At 34.5% G+C, this 21,971-nt stretch overlaps 1 protein-coding gene across 2 annotated transcripts in view; it reads right to left on the bottom strand.

The window, feature by feature from the left end:
- Positions 1-21,971, bottom strand: part of LOC115440628 (pituitary homeobox homolog Ptx1) — a 53,586-nt gene that overhangs the window by 25,492 nt on the left and 6,123 nt on the right. For both annotated transcript variants that reach the window (XM_030165016.2, XM_030165017.2), the window contains exon 2: positions 17,071-17,393. In XM_030165016.2, the coding sequence (XP_030020876.1) occupies positions 17,071-17,266 (196 nt within the window). In that variant the 5' untranslated portion in view covers positions 17,267-17,393. The remainder of the gene's footprint in view (positions 1-17,070; positions 17,394-21,971) is intronic.

Below are 21,971 nucleotides of genomic sequence, written 5' to 3' on the forward strand. Positions count from 1 at the left end.
AATATGTTCTGCTACTTTTTCTTTCTACTTTAGGTTCATATTCAACCTTCGAATATCGCAAATCGTTATTCAAATAATAACCATTATTAATTATAATTATATTGATGATCTCTTCTGAGAATCTTTACTACATAATATACGGAACAAAATACTTTTCTTTAGATTCTTCAGATACATATTCAACTATCAAAATTATTCGCTTTATTATTTTCATTTTGTATCAAAATATGTTAACTGTAACATGTATAGTCGTAAAGTTATAAATAACAGATTCATCACACGCCAAATTTTGGCCACTTTAATACTCATTAACCGTTATAAAAAATGAAAAATAGGACAATATAGTTTAACAAACCGCAGTATAACGAAATATGTTTTGATTAGAGCGCATGTAGGCACCGAATTTGTAAATCATAAATTTCAAAGGCTCTAAAAAATATAAAGAGAGAATTTTGTATTTACATTAAAGACAGACAGTCGCGCTGAGGCAAATATAGATAAGTGCACATAATTTACGACCCGGGCCACGGGGGAATTTGAAGGCAGTTTTATGTGTCGGACGACGCGCGCGCGTCATGTTTACGAACAAATGATTTGAACACACCTGGAGTTAATGCCATAATATAAAATACTCCATAAGGCTTTATTACATAACATACAACATTTTTATACAATCAAATGAAGAAATGAGCAAGTTATTCTTTGAATGATAAGTCCAACGAATGCCTATTACAGTAACACCACCCAGTACTTTGAATTAAGCTTTAACTGAACTGTTATCGTCTCTTTAACATTAGATAAGGCCCGTTTACCAATATTAGACAATTAATATCTATAGTACTCTATAAAGCGTACTCTATTAAGAGAAATCGACTTTTGAACTTGATATTGTTACAATTTATTTGAAGAGCCATATATTAAACGACAATGAAATAGGAGCTAAGTCTTATAACACTCAATAATTTCTTCGCTGAAAAAAGTTCCTACTATTAGAGAATATGCATTTCGACACAACGAGCTAAACTAAACACAGATAAGTGTGAGTAATTTACAATCGTCTTGCTTGAGTTTGAACACGTTTTTATATAACTTGCGTCGAATGCGGCACAAGTACTCTATTTGGGGACATGTTATTTACCCCTATTTTACCACATCGTGTTTCAAAATACGGTACTAGTACAATAAGAGTCCTTGAGTTTCTTGATTAAGCTATGCAAAGTATTTAATTTTTACGTAAAAATATAATTACTCCATATATATGAATGTTCTGACAGTTGACAATAAATACATAATCTACAAATACGATATAATTAATTGCAAAACCGCCATTTGTACCTGTTTCGATTAGAAAATGACAGCAAGACACATGAGCGACAAGCTGATCCCTTCCGCCGAATGAATTTGTGATTTTTATCTCGCGTGAAGTTCGCACAAGTGTCTTTTATGATCCTTTAATATGATAAATCACTGGTACACGTTATTTTAACAATATATCAGTTTCTAACCTTTGCATGCGGTTCCGGTATGTTTCCCCATAATATTAGTAAAAAAAATCCCTTCCGTGCCCCTTTGCAGTGTCAAAGAATGACAAACATATTTCGCATTTATGATAATATTTACAAATCATTGTGCTGTCATAAAGAAAAAAAAACTAAATTCTATTTCAATGTTGAGTTAAGCAAATGCATATTAATAATCATTAAATAAAACGATTATAACATGTTTTATTCTCCGTACAAAACTGTATGTAAAAACGTCCTTTTAGCGGTAGTATTGTTGACCAAATAATGTATTTATGTACCAATGGGTGGCCGAAAATAGGAATAGTTACGCTAATAATCCTATTACAATTGCAAACAGTATCAACATTATGTCTTTCTTATTACTACTCATTAAAAGACATTCAACTAAACATCAAACTTTATACAAAACAGCTAATACAAAATGATTAGTCGGTCAAGTGCAGTCAAATCGTTGCACAACAGCAATTAAGCAACACGATCACTTAATGGAATCAGTTGTTAATTCCAAACACTATTATTATCAACGGACCACCGTGGCTGAGCCGTCTGCTTAGTGTAATCCTGATAACGCAGCCGGAAGCAGCCGGTGAGTAGCCGCGTCCGGCGCGGGACTCCGACATCCCGGCACACGGGACTACGAGGCGCGGGACTCCGGCACTGCCGTGGACAGCGCGAGATGAATAGGATTATAATGTAGATAGTGTTGATTATTGAAGTGTTTGGTTTATACTTTCTTTGTTGTGTGGTCATTGGATAGGTTATCTTTGTATTTATTTTGTTCTTGTTTAATGTTTTTAGTCCGATTTCTTTAGAATCCAATATGTTTAGGTGAATATAAATATATTACGGCGGAATAAATATGCGGAATAAAATCGGGACTTTATTTTGATAGCTACTTGTTCAACACTTATTTTTTAGTCATGATATTTTCTTGTTCTTATTTTCAAAATTATTATATTTGCTGCATTATGACGCAATTTTTTATAAATATAAATAAATTTATATAAGTAAAGTAGCAAAATTAAAATAGAATTACAAACATCGTTGAAAGACACGTGTCAGCCGCAGTGGGTCAAACTGGGCGCAAGTCAAACAACGGCTTGCAATATATACGTAATCCACTGTTTACCACCGTGTGGACACGGATATTGTGCAAAGTAGATACCAACAATGACCACCGTGATGCAGATAACATTGTGTTTTGTAATACGACCAAATTTTTCTCACCAATCTTGTGTAGGAAAATTATGGTCATTTCAGCTTCACATCAAACAGATATTATTCTAACAAAACAAACAAAAGAAATTTAGAATTGTTTTGAATGTAAAATATTTTTAAATTCGATTTGTTTAATTGTGAATCATGTAAAGCAAATATAGTTTGATAACAGATGATGAAACAAAAAGAAAATTGAGAGATAGAACTGCAAATACGGAATGGCATAATCAATAGCGCCGAAAATATGGTATCAATAAGAAACAGGAAATGACACCCGGACTGTACACTCGCTGTAAACTTGATTAGATTACCCTCCCACCTGATGATAAGCGCATTGTGCCGCACAGTAGGCCGGCTACCGTACACCGCTGAACCCAATATCTCCGACCAATCGCGACGCCATTCATGAATTATCACTCAAATTAATGGCGTGTAAGTTATAAATGGCCGACGGATTAGGGCCCATCCATTTTATTCCTATTTTACCTACCGTAAAGAACCTTCATTGAAAACGTACACAAATTCACGAGAGCATCGGTTAATTTTCCCGCTTTTTATCCTTTTCGCGCGCTCATAGATAAGTGGCGTCCGTCTCGTTCTAACGACCCTTTTCTCAGGCACGATTCATCATCATTTCGCGGTTTGCTGGTTCACAATTCACGTCGTTGGTTGCCGTGGAAGGCGCCGGCTTGAATTAATGGACGGTATCTACCTGTTCTATTTTCGAATACCCTTTTAATCATTAGTCTTTATAAATTAAAAACGGGATCAAAATAGAAAATTCAGTTCTCATTCATTACGTTAAAATATTTTGTAGACAACGGACCCGAATGAATCCTTTAGATGGTGTTACGATAAAATAAACTCTCGGGTCGGAAAAAATGGGCATTTTCAGAAATCCGTACATGCTCAATTAGTATTCCAAATAGCCGCCAACATATCGTACACGTACATAAAATGTAAAGAGTGGACCGCTACGGAGGCACGAACGGCGCATAACTTTCGCGAGAATCACTCGGGTGCTTGCAACTTGGATCTTAAAATCAAAGACATAAGTGCCAAAGTTGTACGCACTCGGTAACAGACTCCGAGCCACACGCGGTTTCTATTTCACCCAAGCAATAACAGTCTTACAGCACTTGTAAGTAGGTTCAAAATGATGAAGTCACGCCAGCGTCGCGTCGAGTGCGGGACTTTGAGGCTTATGGTAATTGTAATAAAGCGGAGTGCAGCAGTTATGGGACGTGAGAGGTTCTAGACCAAATCCCAAGTAAGCTGTAACTTCCTTTTGGATTTTCGGAAGCCATTTATCAGTCTGATGTGGGCGTCTGGAAATTTTTCATGTTTCGTTATTGTAGCGGAGGAACATGACACGTACGCCGCGAGGATTCATCGTCTTTTGTTTATTGGCCACGTGTTATTGGTTTCAAGGTCGGACGGAGTTGGAATTTGGAGCTCTCTACATTGTTGTGAATGTATCTCGCGCAGTGGGAGTGAAATATTTGATAGAGAAAGCTACAGATGTGATAAATACAATTTATAAATAAAAACTACCTAATTTGCGGTTTGTGGATGAGTTAGTGTTTATAGTTGTATAGAAGCGCAGGGGGTAATAGTGCGTCCCAGGGGGCGCGTTACGAGCGAGATAAATCAAGTGTAACCCTTCCGCGGCGCAAGCAAATTACCGACCACCTGAGACTAACAAAAATTCCCCACAAAATTATGACTAGTCGGGACCGCAGCGGTTTCGGCCCGGGGGACTGCATTCGCTCGAATTAATTCACAAAAACGTAAATTGTATTAGTTTTTATTATACTAGAATGTCTCTATTGCTTTATTACTTCTTTAAATTAAGGAAATAGGGAATAATTCTACATATTCGATCTTTGATCCAATGCAATTAAAACATAGATTTCCGCAATAATATTTAGGTATTTCAAAAAAATACAATTTACTCTACCATAATATATTTTCACACTTTAATTATTTTATAACCATTTCCAATTTTCATACATGCCAGATTAAATCCCATTATAATAAACAAAAGTTATCTAAGATAAGCAGGGGTCGTGAAAATGGCCACCAAAAGACCATTCGAATCAGTCGAGGGTGTTCGGAAGGCAATCATGAGCCCCATATGGATACAAATTACTTTCCTGTTTGTAGATCTGTCGCGATGACAATCCGAATGGGGTGTTGTGATTCTACATTCGTTCTGCAAATGTGATGGGGTATGCCAGTATGCGTCTTCAATTTATGGATACTAAGGATTATAATAGAAAATGTAATGGCAAATGGAGAGACATTAACGTCAAACAAAAATACGAGTCTTAAAATATGGTTTTATGTTTGTCGTAAAATATTCGGCTAATGATTCTGGTTGCTGAGTGAATTTTTAATGTTATTCGCGATCTAAGAAAAATGATATAATAAGATTAAGAAACGAGAATATAGAGTAAGACTTCTTAGTTGTTTCTTGTACTTCTATGCCAAAACAAAGTATCATTAACCAGATTAAACTTTTAGTTTTACGAAACCTTAGAAAAACGAAGTATACAAATATTTAACATAACAGTAAAAAACAGATCAACAGATCAATATCTTTCCATGGCCGTAAGACTTTTAAGGTCGAAAATCCAGGTTCATAGCAAGCTTCAACTGCTACAAGCGTGATTTCATTTTATGCTGATAAGCAGTTGTGCTGGTCCATACCCTCTCTTTTATTCTGAGTCACCATTTCCCGATAAACTGGTATCCCAATTTTGTACAGAAAAAAAATATAACAACCTTTGGGGAAGAGGTTTTAGAGGCAAACCTTCTATTTTTATAGAGCACTGGCTAGTTTAAAAACGAATTCAAATATTTAAAATAATTTGTCAAAGCGTATCGAAAACTATCAATGTTTTTACATTCATATTTTATTCATAATACTTTCTGCAATTGTGTAAATGTTTTATTTAATAGGAATATCTCCCAAAGCTAACCTCGAAAACATTTTTGATAGATATTAAAATCCGACACTAGCAGGGCCATATGTCGATCCAGTCTCGGTACGCCCTGCATAGGGATTAGGGTAGCGTAAACGATGTCATTCGATACATTTTCAATTTGCATAAATATTAGTGGGAGCCGTAATGTCATAAATATATTAGTGGTGATACTGATTTTATGGAGATTACTGAATTATAGCGACCTATGCCGAGGGTGTAATGTGTTTTAGCCGCATTAATTTATAGCTGCTTTGTTTTTGATATTTACTAAGGAAATTTGTCTTCATATTATTATTTTTCTTTCGTAGAATCTCATTGGTAGTAAAAAACGTAAGAAAAAAGCTGTCAAACCTGTGAGGTCCAGTGGGATTCTCAATTAGAATAAGAGATTTTGGATATTGCGATTTGAAAAAACACTTTACTTAAGTCTGGATTTGTGTCTTATAAAATTTATCACATGACGACATACAAAAAACGTGAACTACTTTGGATATTCGTAGATAAAGCCATAAACTTATGAGAACAATTTACAATAAACACTAAGAAACATGCCTTCATATGTAAAAGCGTACGCATAAGTGCACCTATGGCACCTATAGGATGGTTCTCACATGGCGGAAAGCGATATGTGAGAACCATCCCATGATATAGTAGAGGAAGAGCATATATTCATATCGTATCACACGCGTCTGCAGTAGTCAACGTATTTGTAGTAAATTACATCTGTAATTTTACTTTTCTAGAATATAAAAAATATTCAAACACGTATCATATACTTCGAAACAGTGGCATAATTGTATCGACTGGCGAAGTATAATTATTTCTCCTCAGTCAATACTCTATCTGGAGGCTAATCCGCTTACTCAAATAAAAAAAAAATTACTCTGTGCTGTGCTCTGTTGAAGTCACTAATAGTATACACTAAACTAAACACCAGTGGCGAGGGCTGAAGTGTTCCGTAAAGTAACCTAACACAACGTACAGATGTACTAAAATGCATAAATGCCGTCTGCAAATCGTTCTAATGATAATAAGATTTTACATAAACTACGAAAGAGAAGCCTGCAGGAATCGACTTATATGAACCTTTTGCCACTGCTAAACACGATGTTTCTACGTCATATAATGTAGAGTTTATCTGATATCCCTTCTATACACATTATGCGAGGAATCCGTTGTGTGCTTCGTAACAGTGTGTATGTGTGTTTTTTTTCTTTTTATACATTTTTTGTTGAATTTATGTGTGTGTAGAGAAATAAATGGTTTAATAGAGAAAAAATCGTTAGAGAGGTGAATTTTGCTTTTTAAAGAATTATAATAATTTATAGGTATGTCCTATAGCGAAATGAAAGTTTGTCTTGAAATAGTCTGATATAATTATGTACCAAACAACAACAAAAAAATTGACTCTACGCGTATGAAATTATTTTTCTAGAATTAAAAATTCCTGTATAATGCTATATTTTATTTTAACTGCTATTATTGTAAAATAATGATTTCTCCAAGCCTTAAGTACCTACAAAATTAAACCTTAACTAGTTTTAAGTAAATATAAATTCAAACATTACAGTATAAAGTAATACGAGAATAAAATTAAAAGGTATAAATATCATACAGTATAATTATATTTAATGAATGAAATATCCTGGGTTTGACACGTGGAATAATGTGAAGTCATAATAATATAATTACGCTGACAGGGGCGGGGGGCGGCAGAGTCATAAAGCAGCGTCATTCGCTATTGTACATGCTCCATACATCACGTCCCGGAGCTTTGCAAACGCCTCATCACCATTTTGCATGTCTAACACATTTTAGATAGATTTCCTAGGTCGTTTTCGAAGAATTTAAGTGATAATAAAATGGAATTGTTATTGCGCATATAAACTTACTTTGGAAATAATAATTATTACTCTAGGGTCTATTGTAAGCGTGAAGTTGCTCTTCTTTAAGTTTAGGTACATATAAATACATATAATTTTTTACTTATATCTTATAATTCTGACAGTATAGTCTTGTAGTACATGTCTTTACCTGTGTTTGATTGCAATAATATGAATACTTTTTCATAATGTAGCATATACCTCGTACGCGTATTTAGAATTTGTTCCGATTTTCTTTTTACGTCAAACAATAATTTATACGTGAAATCTATCACACTGTCCGAACTATCTTAGCAATCTTTAATAGCCTATTTATATTTTTATAGGTAAACCCCAAAAGCAATAAATTAATACGCACACAATACAACATACAGAGAGCAACAGAAGGGCGTTACTGTTTACAAATGGTTCAATGTTGATATTTGGCCATACAATTATTTGTTCTAGACCATTGTACGAGGGTAGAGACAACAATTTGTCATAAAATGAAAAGATTTATTGCAATGTGTACAATATGAGCAGTATTTTAACAACCGCTATGCTTCCCTTTTATAGCAACAAATAAAATGAGAATAAACGGAAAGTAATATTATACAAAGATGAGAGTATTATATCAGATACGTATCGCTAACCTGTGACGCGTTGTAAAAAACTTTTTATAGGCTCGTTCACGTGCGAATACACCTTTATCTTTCCTAAATAAAGAATATGTTAGTCATTGGCGTTTTATTGCACTGAATATACCTACTTAAATGTGAAAACTATACAAGTTATTCAAAAATGTATGTAAAATTTTGGTATTCAAAGTTAACACTTTGTAGCAACTGACGTTGGAGTTTGTAAGTTTTAAATGGTCAAATATTCATATGTCTCTTGGACTGTTAGAATTTATTCTCAAATTATTACAACAGTAAATGTGTATTTTATTTAGGTCTCTTTATAATTTCAATTTATGTTTGCTTACTACCGAATACTTCTTCATGGTGAACTGTGACAAATTGTTAAATACAACAAAAAAACAGTTTTGTTTTGGCATTAATTTGTGTTGTTCGCGATGGTTTAACAAGTTTTTATTGTTTTAAGCTGTCCACCCACAATATAAAGGTTTCAAGCAAACGATCTTTATTAATCGATAAAGCTAAAATTTTCAACTGTTTTAAAATATATGACTATTCAATACCAGATTTATAAACCACAATTTCTCACATCAATCAATACCAACCCTCAACCAAAGCCAAGCTCATTACCAAAACTGACCCTAAACGTCGAAAAATCTAACCCGAAATATATTTATATGAATGAGGTGGCGGAAACGAAGTGACCACACTACTGACAGATGGATGTAGAGTGCAAGGGTTACCATCTGTCATGCACTATCAATCACTGTTGTAAACAGTGTGTGTTCCTATTGACTTATTGTTTACTGATACATCACGGATGCATGCTGTGTTGTGTCTCGTTGAAAAATGATTTCCGTAATAGTATTTCGTGATTGTTATAAATCGAAATTTTAGAGGTAATATTGTCATTTAATGTCTAAATGTAATGGATGAACTTAATTGTATGTGCCTACATTTGGATGTTATAGTTTTATATTATTTTTCAATTTTTTTATCTTTTTCCTCTAAAAACTAAGGCTAACAAAATGCCTAGATTTGGCAGACAATTAAAACAGTCCAAAATATATGGAAAATACAAATTAAACACACTTGGCACTATATACATAGCGGTAATGTAACAATTTCTGACGTTACATATTTATTTTGATAAATAACAAACATTTACTTGTACTTTGTGTAAATTCTCGCTATTTTTAGTTACACCACAGATACACACGTGCGCTGTCTGAATGGCGAACATCAAATTAATCCTACTGCGTACTACAAAGCGGCCGAAACAATAAAAAAAAAAACATATTTTTTTAAGTTTTCCCGTCGCGGGGCGTGACTACACAGCGCGACAGATGTCTGGGCATCCGCCCTCGTGGATTCAGAAAAAAACCCGTCGAGGAGGCGTGGTGGTAATAAATTTTGTCAAAATATGCTCGAAAACACTTCCCATACCGTGCCGTATAGAACAAATCGGCTTAATTTGTTAACAGCCGTTCAGAATGGGTGTCATATGTCTACGCGAGGTATGCATCGCTGTTAAATTTATTTAGCTTCGCCTCTAATTGCCGATGACACTGTTAATAGCCCGAGCATATGTTAATTGATGTTTTTCTTATAGGAATATGCTTGAGTGACAAATATGACTTTCGAGGGGAATATTCTTACTGAGATTATCTAAATTATTAGTTAATATGAGGGCTTGAGTTTAAAACGTAGATGGAGTGCGACCACGTTATTTGTTATATTACGTTTCAGTCAAAAACGTTTTTGCAAGGTATATAATAATATCAGCCCTGTATTATATACTGTACCACTGTTGGGCACGGGCCTCCTCTACTACTGAGAGGGATTAGGCCTTAGTCCACCACGCTGTCCTAGTGCGGATTGGTAGACTTCACACACCTTCGAAGTTGCAAGGTATGCTGTACTTAAAAGTGATATAAAATATTGTATTGTTTTAACACCTAATGTTATCATTATATATACAGTCGAAAAGTGGATCAGTCTGATTCTTATATATCAATTTGTAAAGCATAAATCACATAGTGAAGGTGCCGCTTCACTCATTACCATCAAGTGAAATTCTACACAAATAAACATCAAAATTGCTAACTTTTCTCATTAATGTTTTTACGATTCCCATAACATTGTTTTTAACATCAAACCTATGGCAAAAACTGCTAATAAATCTCCATGGGGTTCAAAGATTGCGCCACGCAGGCGTGTGGGCTCGTCGCAGGGGGACGCGATTTTTTGCAATACCTTTATAGCAACCCGAGGTCCGCCAGACAGTATGGCACCAATTTTTTCACATCACTTTTTGTCCTAACAAGAATCGACTAATATTTAATAACTGCCGTGGGATGATGTTTTTATCTAAATGTTTGCATTTTTGTGATATTTTCGTTGTTCAAATGTGTGCTTTAAATGTCATGCAGTAAAAATCACGTGGTCATGATTGCAAACATGGGTTTTTGTACGCTATACCTCTACTTTCCTCCTCTTTACCCTCTGCAAAAAATCCTCAATCTAGGTTTACCGAATATACTAAATATAAATTGGACTTAATTGGGTTAATTTCACCGGTATTCGGGCTGTCGCATTAAGTTTCTACAAGCGTTCTTTCACTAATCACTCCAAGTAGCCCAGGGCATCCTTCGACTTACACTACGCTTGCCACTTCAACTTACCAATGTTGTGTGCTATGCCGGTGACTTTAGTTCCCTGTCGGTAAATCTCGTTACGAATTTTATTCTATTAAGTCCATATTTGCTTGATAATGTGATTTTATATTATAATTAATAAAATGCGAGCAGAGTGACATTTTTTGATTTGCATATCTGTACAGCCGGAAATTCATTGAGGTTTACATGACCGAACGTATCTACTTAATTTGCTTTAATAATTTTCACCACCGAGGAAATTCGTCAAAATATGATTTTAACAACTTTATTCAACTCTGGTTGCCTGTAACTGGGGAGTAAGATTTCAGTGTTTATTTCCTTTTGTTCTTAATGTATTACTCTCTAATGATCCAATAAAAATAAATAAATAAAATAAAATCTCTTCTTTATATTTTAACAAAAACTCTAAATGTGATAATTATTTTTAAGTTCCATGCTGATACATTATTATAAAGGCCGGGCAAACAAATAGATAAATTAATTATGGTTGTACAAATATCAGACGCTTCAAACGCCCGACGACTTCACTTAGTTTAACTAAATTATGTTTATTCGAACTCCCTTTTTACTAAATTAGCGACAAATTAACAAGAGGGTCACTGGTGAGTGGCTACAATGCGCATGACCACTTATAACCTCAAAAGATGCGCGATTTGATTAAGGACTTATAAAGAACCAAATTTCCTGGATTATTTGGAGTCTAGACCCAAATCAAATATTTATGGATCATACATCCTTTCGATTTATTGCGGGAGTCTAATAGGCGACTTATTGTTTTAAAATCGGATCTCAAAGTCCTAGTACTTTAGCCAATAGGACGATAGCCTACTTCAGCTCAAGAGCCAAAGCTAGGTCAAGAATAAATACATAATACAAAATAAACTCCAAAACATAAACTAAACTATATATCACAGTAAGGTAACAACACTTCTCCATAAATTAATGCACTATGACTTAATCTGAACAACATTCCTATTTGTAAAATCCGGTAATAAAACTGTTGTAGCATGCGCCGCGCCGCGGTCAAATTTGGTTACATTCAGATAAGTAATCTGTATCACGAGACATGGACCGTGTACAAATATTTGCCTCGTCCCGGCCCTCACACCTCATGGGTACCTAACTTTCTATGCAACTCAGTAAACACTTTGGCTTGTTTCAAAAAGTTTTTAGGTAATGGTCGTACAAAGATTTTTTACGTGGTTAAGTATCTATAAGTAATAAGTATTTTTTTTTATTATATAACAAAAGGCATAAAGTATCTATATACTTATGGATATATTTATGAGATTTATTAATTTGAATAATGTATTTTTATGAATATAAATACACAGCAAATTTTATAAAATCTGCATTATGATATACTGATAAATAAATGTTTTTAAGATTTTATATCTAATGAGAAAGGCCGGTGAAATTTAAGCGCATTTATTCTAGGGTTCATTGATGGTTTCCAGTCGCAACACCCAGCCCATAATTAATCATTCTCTTATCACTCTCTAGTTATTACTTAGTACTTACTAAGAGGTGCAATTGAGTCACTTTAACTAGTATCAAAACCTGTTTACATATCTACGAACAATAAAATGCAACCTACTTCAATGCGAACAAACAACAAAAATATATTTATACAATGTTATTTTTGTCAAATTTTAACGGATATATTTATAACTCCGTGACCTTTACAAGATCACACAGCACGAAAATCTCATGTAATTAATTTTTCTCGCCAACAAAATAATGAGCGCAGATTTAACACGAGCGCGAAAGAAAAAAACGTTCACGAATAGACGGCTTTAGAAAAGATTCCGCAAAACCTGATCAATTTAAAATTAAAGCCACGAAACGTGTTTTTCGCCTATTTTATAAAAATCTCGGGATATGGGAACAATCTTCGAAGGATAAGCTCGCCGATGCCAATATCATACGCAGAACAGATGGGATTTTTTTACAGTATATGTTAAAAGAGGGAGATTACGTAATTTTTTTACAAATACCCTCGTGCGATCCAATTATCGAAAGCTGAATGAAGGATTACGTAAGGACGTAAAGAATGCGTCTCAAGTGTAAAACGTCGATAATATTAATATATTCTCATTTTCCAATTATGTACTATACTCAAAGTTGTTCATGTAACCGCATACCAATATTTTACAGCTATTATTAATTCTATTTTAATTTTAGTTATAATCGTAACATTTTGTAATAGAATTTAAATATATTATTTTATATCAGAACCAAATCCATCCAGTCAGATACTTAAACTCATTAACCTAGCATAGGCCTGAACTCTGAACCCAAAACTTAGACATCGAATCTAAAAGTTCACCGATTTTAGAGACATAATACATTACGACTAAACTTATTAAATGGGTTAAACATGACAATTACTCTATTTTTATTTATTTTATTAATAAAACTTCAAAATAAATCGATTGCAACATTAACTCTTCTCAAAATCGAAATACAGTTACAAGAAATAAAAAAGAGATAATTTTTCAAAAGCCAACAATAGCCGATCGACGACAGTAATCGCTAATGAACTAAAACACAATAGCTTTAATATAATACGCAGTATCATTTTAATCCCCCATTTAAATTCAATGGCGAAGCAAGTGCAAGCCTAATCATCGCAATATAATGCCTCACTGAGTTTAGGGGTTGTTTTTTAATGTTAGAACGGGACGGAAAACGTCTAGCTATGAAAAGTGTCCAAGCGAGACAGGGACGCATTGATCACGATTCGAATTGACTTTAAATGATTGCCTCTGTTGCCCTTTTTTGTACTCGGTGATGGATTGCAAATCGTTGCTTTTACGTCAGTTGGGTGTTTGTGAACGATACATGTGCAGATGTATGCAGTGTGTACAAATAAATATTTGTATTTTTTACTACAGCTGTTATGATTCAAGTGACTATAGTTGATGAGTTGTTATCTCCGTCAATCGTAGTAAGTATTACTAAATTATATAATATAATGTTTGTATTCATAATAAAATGTTCAATTGACATGTAATATTCGAAATGAAAAAACAATTAATACAATCTGAATACGTTTACTGGCTTTTTATATATTTTTTTTCTCAAAACATAATTTATGACAATATCTTATAAAAATGGTATGTCCTCTAAGTAACAAAATTCCATGAATTTTGCAAAACGATTAACAAAAGCATGCTGTGAAACAAATAAAATTATAAAACAGATAATCTACTCGCGTAAACTTTAATACATGTCCCTTTGGGCATGACTAATTGCGTAACAAAACATCTAGGGGACAAGTAATCCGATATTGATGTGTTTGTAAAAACTATCCGATTAGCCAGGGGTCCCGGACACCGCTACACCACCCTAAGCAGGGACTGGCAATTTGCAATTCTAAATGAATATATTACAGTTTAAAGTGCAGGTGTTTTTAGACTACAAAAATTACTTATTTTAATGCAGCAAGCAGGAAAATAATAAATTTCAGAGAGTGTTATCTTTTCTGTACTAAAAATGCAATGAAGGAAAGATAGCTTGGCAAAATGATTGACAACAATTTTATCCAACTTTTACTAATATACTGAGTTCTGGCTGTCGGTCCCACCACTCTATATTAATCAAGATGTTTGGTTATGGGTCTAAAAGTAAGTGTTAAAAAAAATGTCCAACTGTAAAGCATTGAGGCAAAAAAAGATCCAGTTATAATAAATACATATTTTTCAGAATTTTATGAATAACTTAGCAAATAAATGATTCAACGATTTCGAATGAAAACTCATCAGTTTCCAAGTAAATCTAACCAACCTGAGTAAAGTTTAACGTGCTTGCTCAGTTTCATCTGAGCTAGATTCTTATCTGTTTTTTAAATGATTAACGTGTAAGCGATGTTGCAATGTATATTTGATTTAGATTGAATCAGGCGGATTGTTAAAAATAAGCCACAAATCCTTTCATTGGCAACGTCTACTGCAATTTTAGTCGATTATCTCACGACGCTTCGCCGAGTCGCGCGACTCCGCGGTGCACGGTCGATTCGAAATTTTGACTTACATCCATTACATGTAAGTATTGCATCATTGAGCGACCACACTGCCCTATGTGTCATCCGCCTTGATATTTGGTGATTTTTTTTACATATTGGTGTTATTAAAATAACTTTTTTTTAATCTACACGATCAATCTCTAACTATTTTGTCGTTATTAAAAGTGTCAAAAAAGTCATCAAATACGAATGTATAGTTCCCATTCAATTGGCGTGCTATCACTATGAAATTGATAAATTTCCATTTCATATCAAAACATTTTTCATTTTTTATAGATAATTGATTAGGGAAAAATATATCGTAATGCATTCTTAAAAAGGACTAAAATCCCGCTGCAACCATATAAGTTGCAAAAGAAAGTTCCTGTAATATTATTTTAGTTTTTTCCCAAACGCGACTAAAACAGCAACGTGTTATACAAAACAGCGATACACCCATTCTAAACAAACAAGTGTCATAGAGACATCATCGCGAACAAAAGTGCAAAATTGCGTATCACGAGGGCCGATGTGAATAATGCCTAATTTTATAAAGTCGTGCCCACACCGTCACGCCAGATCCGCGGGTTCACGCTCGATGCCACCGTATTATGACGTTCGACGTTATCGCACGTGCATGCACAAAGGACAGTTAATTTTTGTATTGGTGATTTCGATATTTGGGATATGTTTTTCGTTTATAGTCAAAAGATTTTTTTTTATGCTAAATGGACTCGCGTTTGACCGCTTTCTGCCTGATGATAAGCGATGATGCGGTCTAAGGCTAGGTATGCTTGCTCAGAAGGAACTGATTGACTCACGACTTGAAGAGCTCCAAATTCTATCTATTCGGAAATAGACACGACGATAGCGAATTTCAGTTGCTTAATGCTGCATCCTGTTCTACATTTAATTAAATCAGAACCCAAAAGACCGGCTGCCAGACTTCAAGACACTGAACTCAATCGATATAGATCGGATTACCAACAACAATTTTTTTTTTAACAGAAAGTTATAATTTAAAATCGTGATAAAATCTGAAAAATAGTATTATTTTAATGTCTAACATTCTCGTAGACATAAGAAATCATTATGGGAATATGAGATAATTGTCAAAGTCATAAGATCACCCTTACTGTTGAAATGCCTCCCATACACGCACTGCTAGTCATGCTTAGCCTATGCCCAATCTGTTTGCCTGGCCTGAGGTGCGTATACCTCAGGCTTTACACCCCAGTCAGTCTTATCTTTGAAAACAATAGCCGACCTGCTCACGTATCTTCAGTCCGCTTCAACAACTAGGAATGTACTCGTACAGGAACAACTTTCCTATAATTTTTTGACTTATGCAATGATAAATAATAAATTTATCGAGCAAACGTGTCTATTTATTCATCCGCACATAAGCCTCCATCAAGATCCTATCAATGAAGCCGGGAGCAACATATCTTCATGAAAATAAAACTGGCAAAGGAATGACTTCATTGTACGCGGGCACGGCTCGCCAATGAAATGAAACACGAAAAGTCCCTTTTATTTTATTTACCAGCCCGATGGAGTTTAAAACGGGATTTATTTGCCAATATAAAAGATCCTCGTTGGCGTTTCGTGAAAACGAATCAATATGGAACACACTGATTTTACGTCCCATGTGGAATTGAGAGAAATAATGAAGGACGAATTTATTGGCCTACAAAAATTAAGGAATTCGTCCGGTGTAATTATGATGCTACTTACTGAAGTATAATAAAAAAAAATAATAGTAGCGATCGTACGTGTTTTTTGACTTTTAAAAATCATGCGTCTTCGCGGTATTAGATTGCTATGAAGGGAATAATACAACGCCTAAGATTCAAAAAAGAGTTTCTCCAATGCAGGGCAAAATTGTGGCTTAGGTATAGACACCATCATGCGAAGCAAGATTTAGAAGTTCTTCTCCTCTTTTTATCAAATATAAGTAGAACTGCTCTGGCATGACATCGCATGTTATGCCAGAGTATACGTTGAGTTGATTCTTCTATCATACGTTCTATTAATAGGATCATAGATCTAATTTTCATATCATATACAGCTTCTAATTTCAACTTGGTTTATCATACGTTATCTTCTTAATATTAGGATTGCCCTAACATCAATATAAATCAACTAGACTTACATTTGAGCTTCTCAAGCGGTTCGTGGTGCAACGGCGGCGCGTGGTGCAGCGGCGCGTGCTGGGGCTCGTGGTGCAGCGGCGCCATCAGGCTGGAGATTGCCGAGCCCACGGACGCAGCCACCGACTCATGCAGGTGACTGCCGCCGTGCAGCTCCAGCTCCGAGAGACAGAGCCCGTTCTCGCTTAGCGGCTCCATGCCGGCCGCCAGCGCCTCCTTGTACACCCTGAGGTGAATGTTGAAGCCGTTCGATACCGTCTTGCTGAACACTCGCTGTCGCGACTGCGTGCACTGTACACGTTCACGCTTGTTGCATTCTCAAACGCTGTGGACAAGAGTATGAAATATTACAAATTAATCCGGGAGCTATATTAGAAACAAATTCTTATTAATGGTGATCATCTTAGATCACGGGGCATTTTCGAAATAATTTAGTTTAGGATTATTCAGAGAGATGCACTATCAAATTCTATGATAAGAAAATGTCAGTTCGGGTTTATTGATTGCTCTTTATCTACAACTAAAAAAATTAATACCTTTATTACCTCATACACTTTTTTAATGGATTTGTTTTTAATTCAAAAATACATTTTTACACGGCAATCACACGTCCGGTTGCAATAAAACGGTATTCACTAATGATAAATACACTAAAGTACAGGAAAATGAATCTAATGATAATGATTGATTTATATTAATTGCTTTTCGTGTTGTTATTTTTAAGTAATTAGAAAGATAAAACATAAATCTGACAAGTTAGTACATGTTGTACATGTTCGTAATCCGATTATCTTGCATAATAAAATTATTTTTTACAAAACTCATTCAATGCAATATTATCAGCGAATTAAAACCTATATAGAATATAACATTTTTAGTTTCAAATGTTCGATATTTTGAACGCTGCATTACGGGCGTAAAATAATAGCGTCAATACTTTTTTAAAACACGTTACCGAAGTGCTTTTTTAGTACCATAGCAGTTGTCATATTATGACTGTATTGTTTTTTATACCAGACCAAATCTGCGATGTTATTATTTGAGAGACCCGTAAGAGTATGTTATTAAAAATAGATTAACAAATTTTATTTATTTAATTTATATTAGGAAGATTGACAAATAAATACCTTCAGTAGAGATTAAACACATGCTATGCTAATTACAAATCTTAACCAATATATTTTTTTTAAATCTTTATAAAAATATATTACACGAAACTTGAATTAATCATGATCTGACTTTGTCATCCCTGCATTTTATTGGCCTGGGGACACACGTATTAAATATATTACATAAAAACAACCTGATAATAAAAAACTTCCAAATCACCAAAGTATCCAAACATGGTCAAATTGATAAGGCTCTATAAATACTATACAGTTTAAGAGCGTTTATTAACGGTATTCCTAGCATACAATATTCATTTACTATGTACAAACATTCGCTATTTCTGCCTAGAAGTTTCCAAAGAGAAAATAAATCAATTCTGAAAATATCCAAGAGATTTAAGGCGAGCACACACAACGTTGTTTGAGCTGTTGAAAAAAAAATAAAACGCCATAAAAAATCTCTCTGATGGAAATATATAGCTTTACAACTTTCATATTTCAAATAGCCGTGTCAGTGGGCACCGGTGTAAGGTAACGGGCATGGAGGGAAGCGACCGCGGGCCAATTAATGTTTTCGACGATTTTTTTTTTCAGTATATTATTATTTTGGTTCGGGATTAGTAAATTTGATTCAGAGTCTATTGGTCTTGAGTCGTTAGATTGGTGTTATGTCACAATTAAAATTAAATTACAAATTAAAGAATATGATGACCAATTATATCAGTCGAAAATTAATTTAAAACGTTAATATAAAAATAATTGTGAATTTATCGTTCGCTCTAACGGTGAAGGAAAACATCGTGAGGAAACCTTGCACATCTGAGAAGTTCTCTATAGGAATTTCGAAGGTGCGTGAAGTCTACCAACCCGCACTAGGCCAGCGTGGTGGATTAAGGCCTAATCCCTCTCAGTAGTAGAGGAGGCCCGTGCTCAGCAGTGGACAAGTATTATAATACAGGACTGATATTATTATTATTATTTATAATATAAAAATAAAATTATATTTTCTATTTTATCATTTATTTAAAAACTGATTATATTAATGACTTTATTATAATTTAAACGAGGCAATAATTCACAATTAGCCAATGAAAATAATATGATCAGAAACACGGTTTTACCAGTACGCGCATACTTCACACAGAACTAAGCCCTCATGTGCACATAAAAAACGGTATAATGGAGATGAGAAGTGGAATAAAGTCGCGCATATATGTGATTTATCGTTTTAATTGCCTTTTCTACATGTCAGTACTTGCGAGCGCTCGAGATATTCAATATTCAGCAAAAGGACAAAGAGTTGTCGAAGCGATTCCATTTTTTGCCGACCGCCGCCATTGCATTACTATTGCCGTATGATTTTTATTACCTAGCTTCCGATATGAAGTTTAAAATGATTTTTCTTTTTGGAATAAAGGCTCTTTGTTTATCCTTTCATTTATTTGCCAATAACAATATCAGGAAGTATTTTTTTTTTTTACTTAGCTAACGCATCTTAAATCCGTCCACTAAAAAATAAAAGAATGTCACTAATTTTTAAATAAATGGAATTGTTATAAAAAACTAGTTCGATATTTAAATAATCATCCGTTTACCATGGATAAAATTAATTTATGGCAGATGCGCAAACCGCGCCTTGCCAGAGAGAGAGAAAAAAAAAATTAATTTAAATTGATTCGATCACAATACCAACCTAACGAAACAAAAGAGTTAATTAAAACACTGGCAGCAAAGACAAGCCAAACCTCCTTACATATTAATCACTTGTTTACACTCATTAAAAAGTTGCAAAATCAAAAGTTAGCCGCAGTTGTTCCTTACACAATGAGATATTAATCTTGAGTCTGAGTAATTGGGCAAAGCCAAAGGCATCGATCGCGCTTGAGCCACCGCTATCCCTTTAAACCAATGCAAAGCCTTTTTTAAGCCGAAAGATTTAAGTTGGTGAAACTGCTTGGCTCTATTAAAACGCTATCTCATTGGAATTTTAGTCGGAACTCGGGCTGGGTTCGATCTCCTGAAGGTTAACTCTGTTTTGGAAACTTTGTAATGTTTCATGTTCACTCGAACGTTAAACAAACGTGACAAATGTCTTTTGTTGGTTTAAATATATATACTCCTAGTTTCGCTGTCTGTCGTGTAGCGACGTAGCTTATAATTTTATATGGGCATAATATATTTCTTTTTATTATAATTATGACTATGTAGAGCCTTAATAATTTTTTGCTTATTAATATTCTGTACAATAAAAACACTTCAATTTTATGTGCTATTTTTCTCTCATCGTTACTTTAAAAATAATAAGTAATAAATAATACACAGCGTCAATATAAATTCTATACTTTAGAGTCTATGCCCAGTAAAATGAACCCAATTACTGCATTATGCTCATTATCTCAAACCATTTGTTGAATTTAGTTGCCAAAAACATCTGCAAAGTCATAAACAATTCAAATGTACGTATCACGCACATCGAGAGATTTACAAGCAACGTCAGTAGACGCTTATCACGCTTTGAAGACGCCGCGCCGTATGTTTCACACGAATAGACAATCGTCAAAATACTGGCTAAGTACAAGCCGGTCTTACGCACCAAGGGTTCCGTATAATGTGCGAGGTAAAGTCTTTAGATTCAAATTCAATCGCGTTTGATTACATTCGCTGTCAATGTTGATAAAAAATGCATCACAAAGACAATATGGTTATTTACGTTATTAATATTTGATCAAACAATCCCAATATTTGTGCCTTTGGATATGCCCCATAACGTCTGATATTCCGGGACAATGGCCTGTTGAGTATAGCGGTAATACAGTTTAAAAGACGCACTCACACATCACGCATTTATCCCTGAAGGGATATGCAAAGACACAACCAAGTCACCCACTTTTCGTCAAGAGTATTCCCTCCCATGATGTGATAGGGGGCGAGCCTATCGCCATATCGGGCACAAATTCCAGACTTCGGGTTGATATTGACCAGAAAAACCCAAATATTACTTTGCCCGACCAGGATTGGAACCCAGGACCTCAGACCGCTGCCGTGCCGCGCATGCAATACAACTACGCCACCGAGGCAGTCAAGTTTAAAAAACGCACAGGTGACATAAGCCCAATAATAGGGTTTCGTTAGCTTTGATAAGGAACCCAAAAAATATCGCATTAGACATGTAACGACGCATGTTGAACGACACAAACATCGATGTTTAAATAGAGATAACATGTGCCATTGTCGATAGCTGATACTGTCATCTGTCGAGACTCGAGATGCGCACTCGATTACGACCTTAGGAAGCATGCCGATTGCGTATTCTTGTGTTTGAGTAATACAGGTAATTCGCTTGTTTCAGTAGTAAACTTGTTGGTAACTTACCCCATCACTAGTGATGTATCGATTCCTAGATTAGGATCTTTATGTTGTCAAAGATTTGCGAATTTTGGTATTTTAAAATTATATCTTTAAGATCCGAAATTTTGTAAAATTATAACACCTCTGTTTGCTCTTTGAGGATTCAACATGTACTTATTAATCATGTGTTTCCAAATTTATTGGTATATGAAGACTCAGTTTTCATTTAAGTAATGAAAGTAACAGAAGACCCATATTACATGTTATTGTGGAAATGTTTCTGTTTGAAGTTCCAATTCTTTTATGTCTGCCTATCACTTTACCAATACAGGTGCAGTAATATACCTAAGAACTGGTGAAAGTGTCTAACGTGTCATACAATAGGAATTTAAAACATTTATATTTAGATATCTTAATGTTATCTGAACAATGGTTTAGTCAAAAAT

Source organism: Manduca sexta, chromosome 24, assembly GCF_014839805.1.
Source record: "Manduca sexta isolate Smith_Timp_Sample1 chromosome 24, JHU_Msex_v1.0, whole genome shotgun sequence".
Lineage (NCBI taxonomy): Eukaryota > Metazoa > Arthropoda > Insecta > Lepidoptera > Sphingidae > Manduca > Manduca sexta.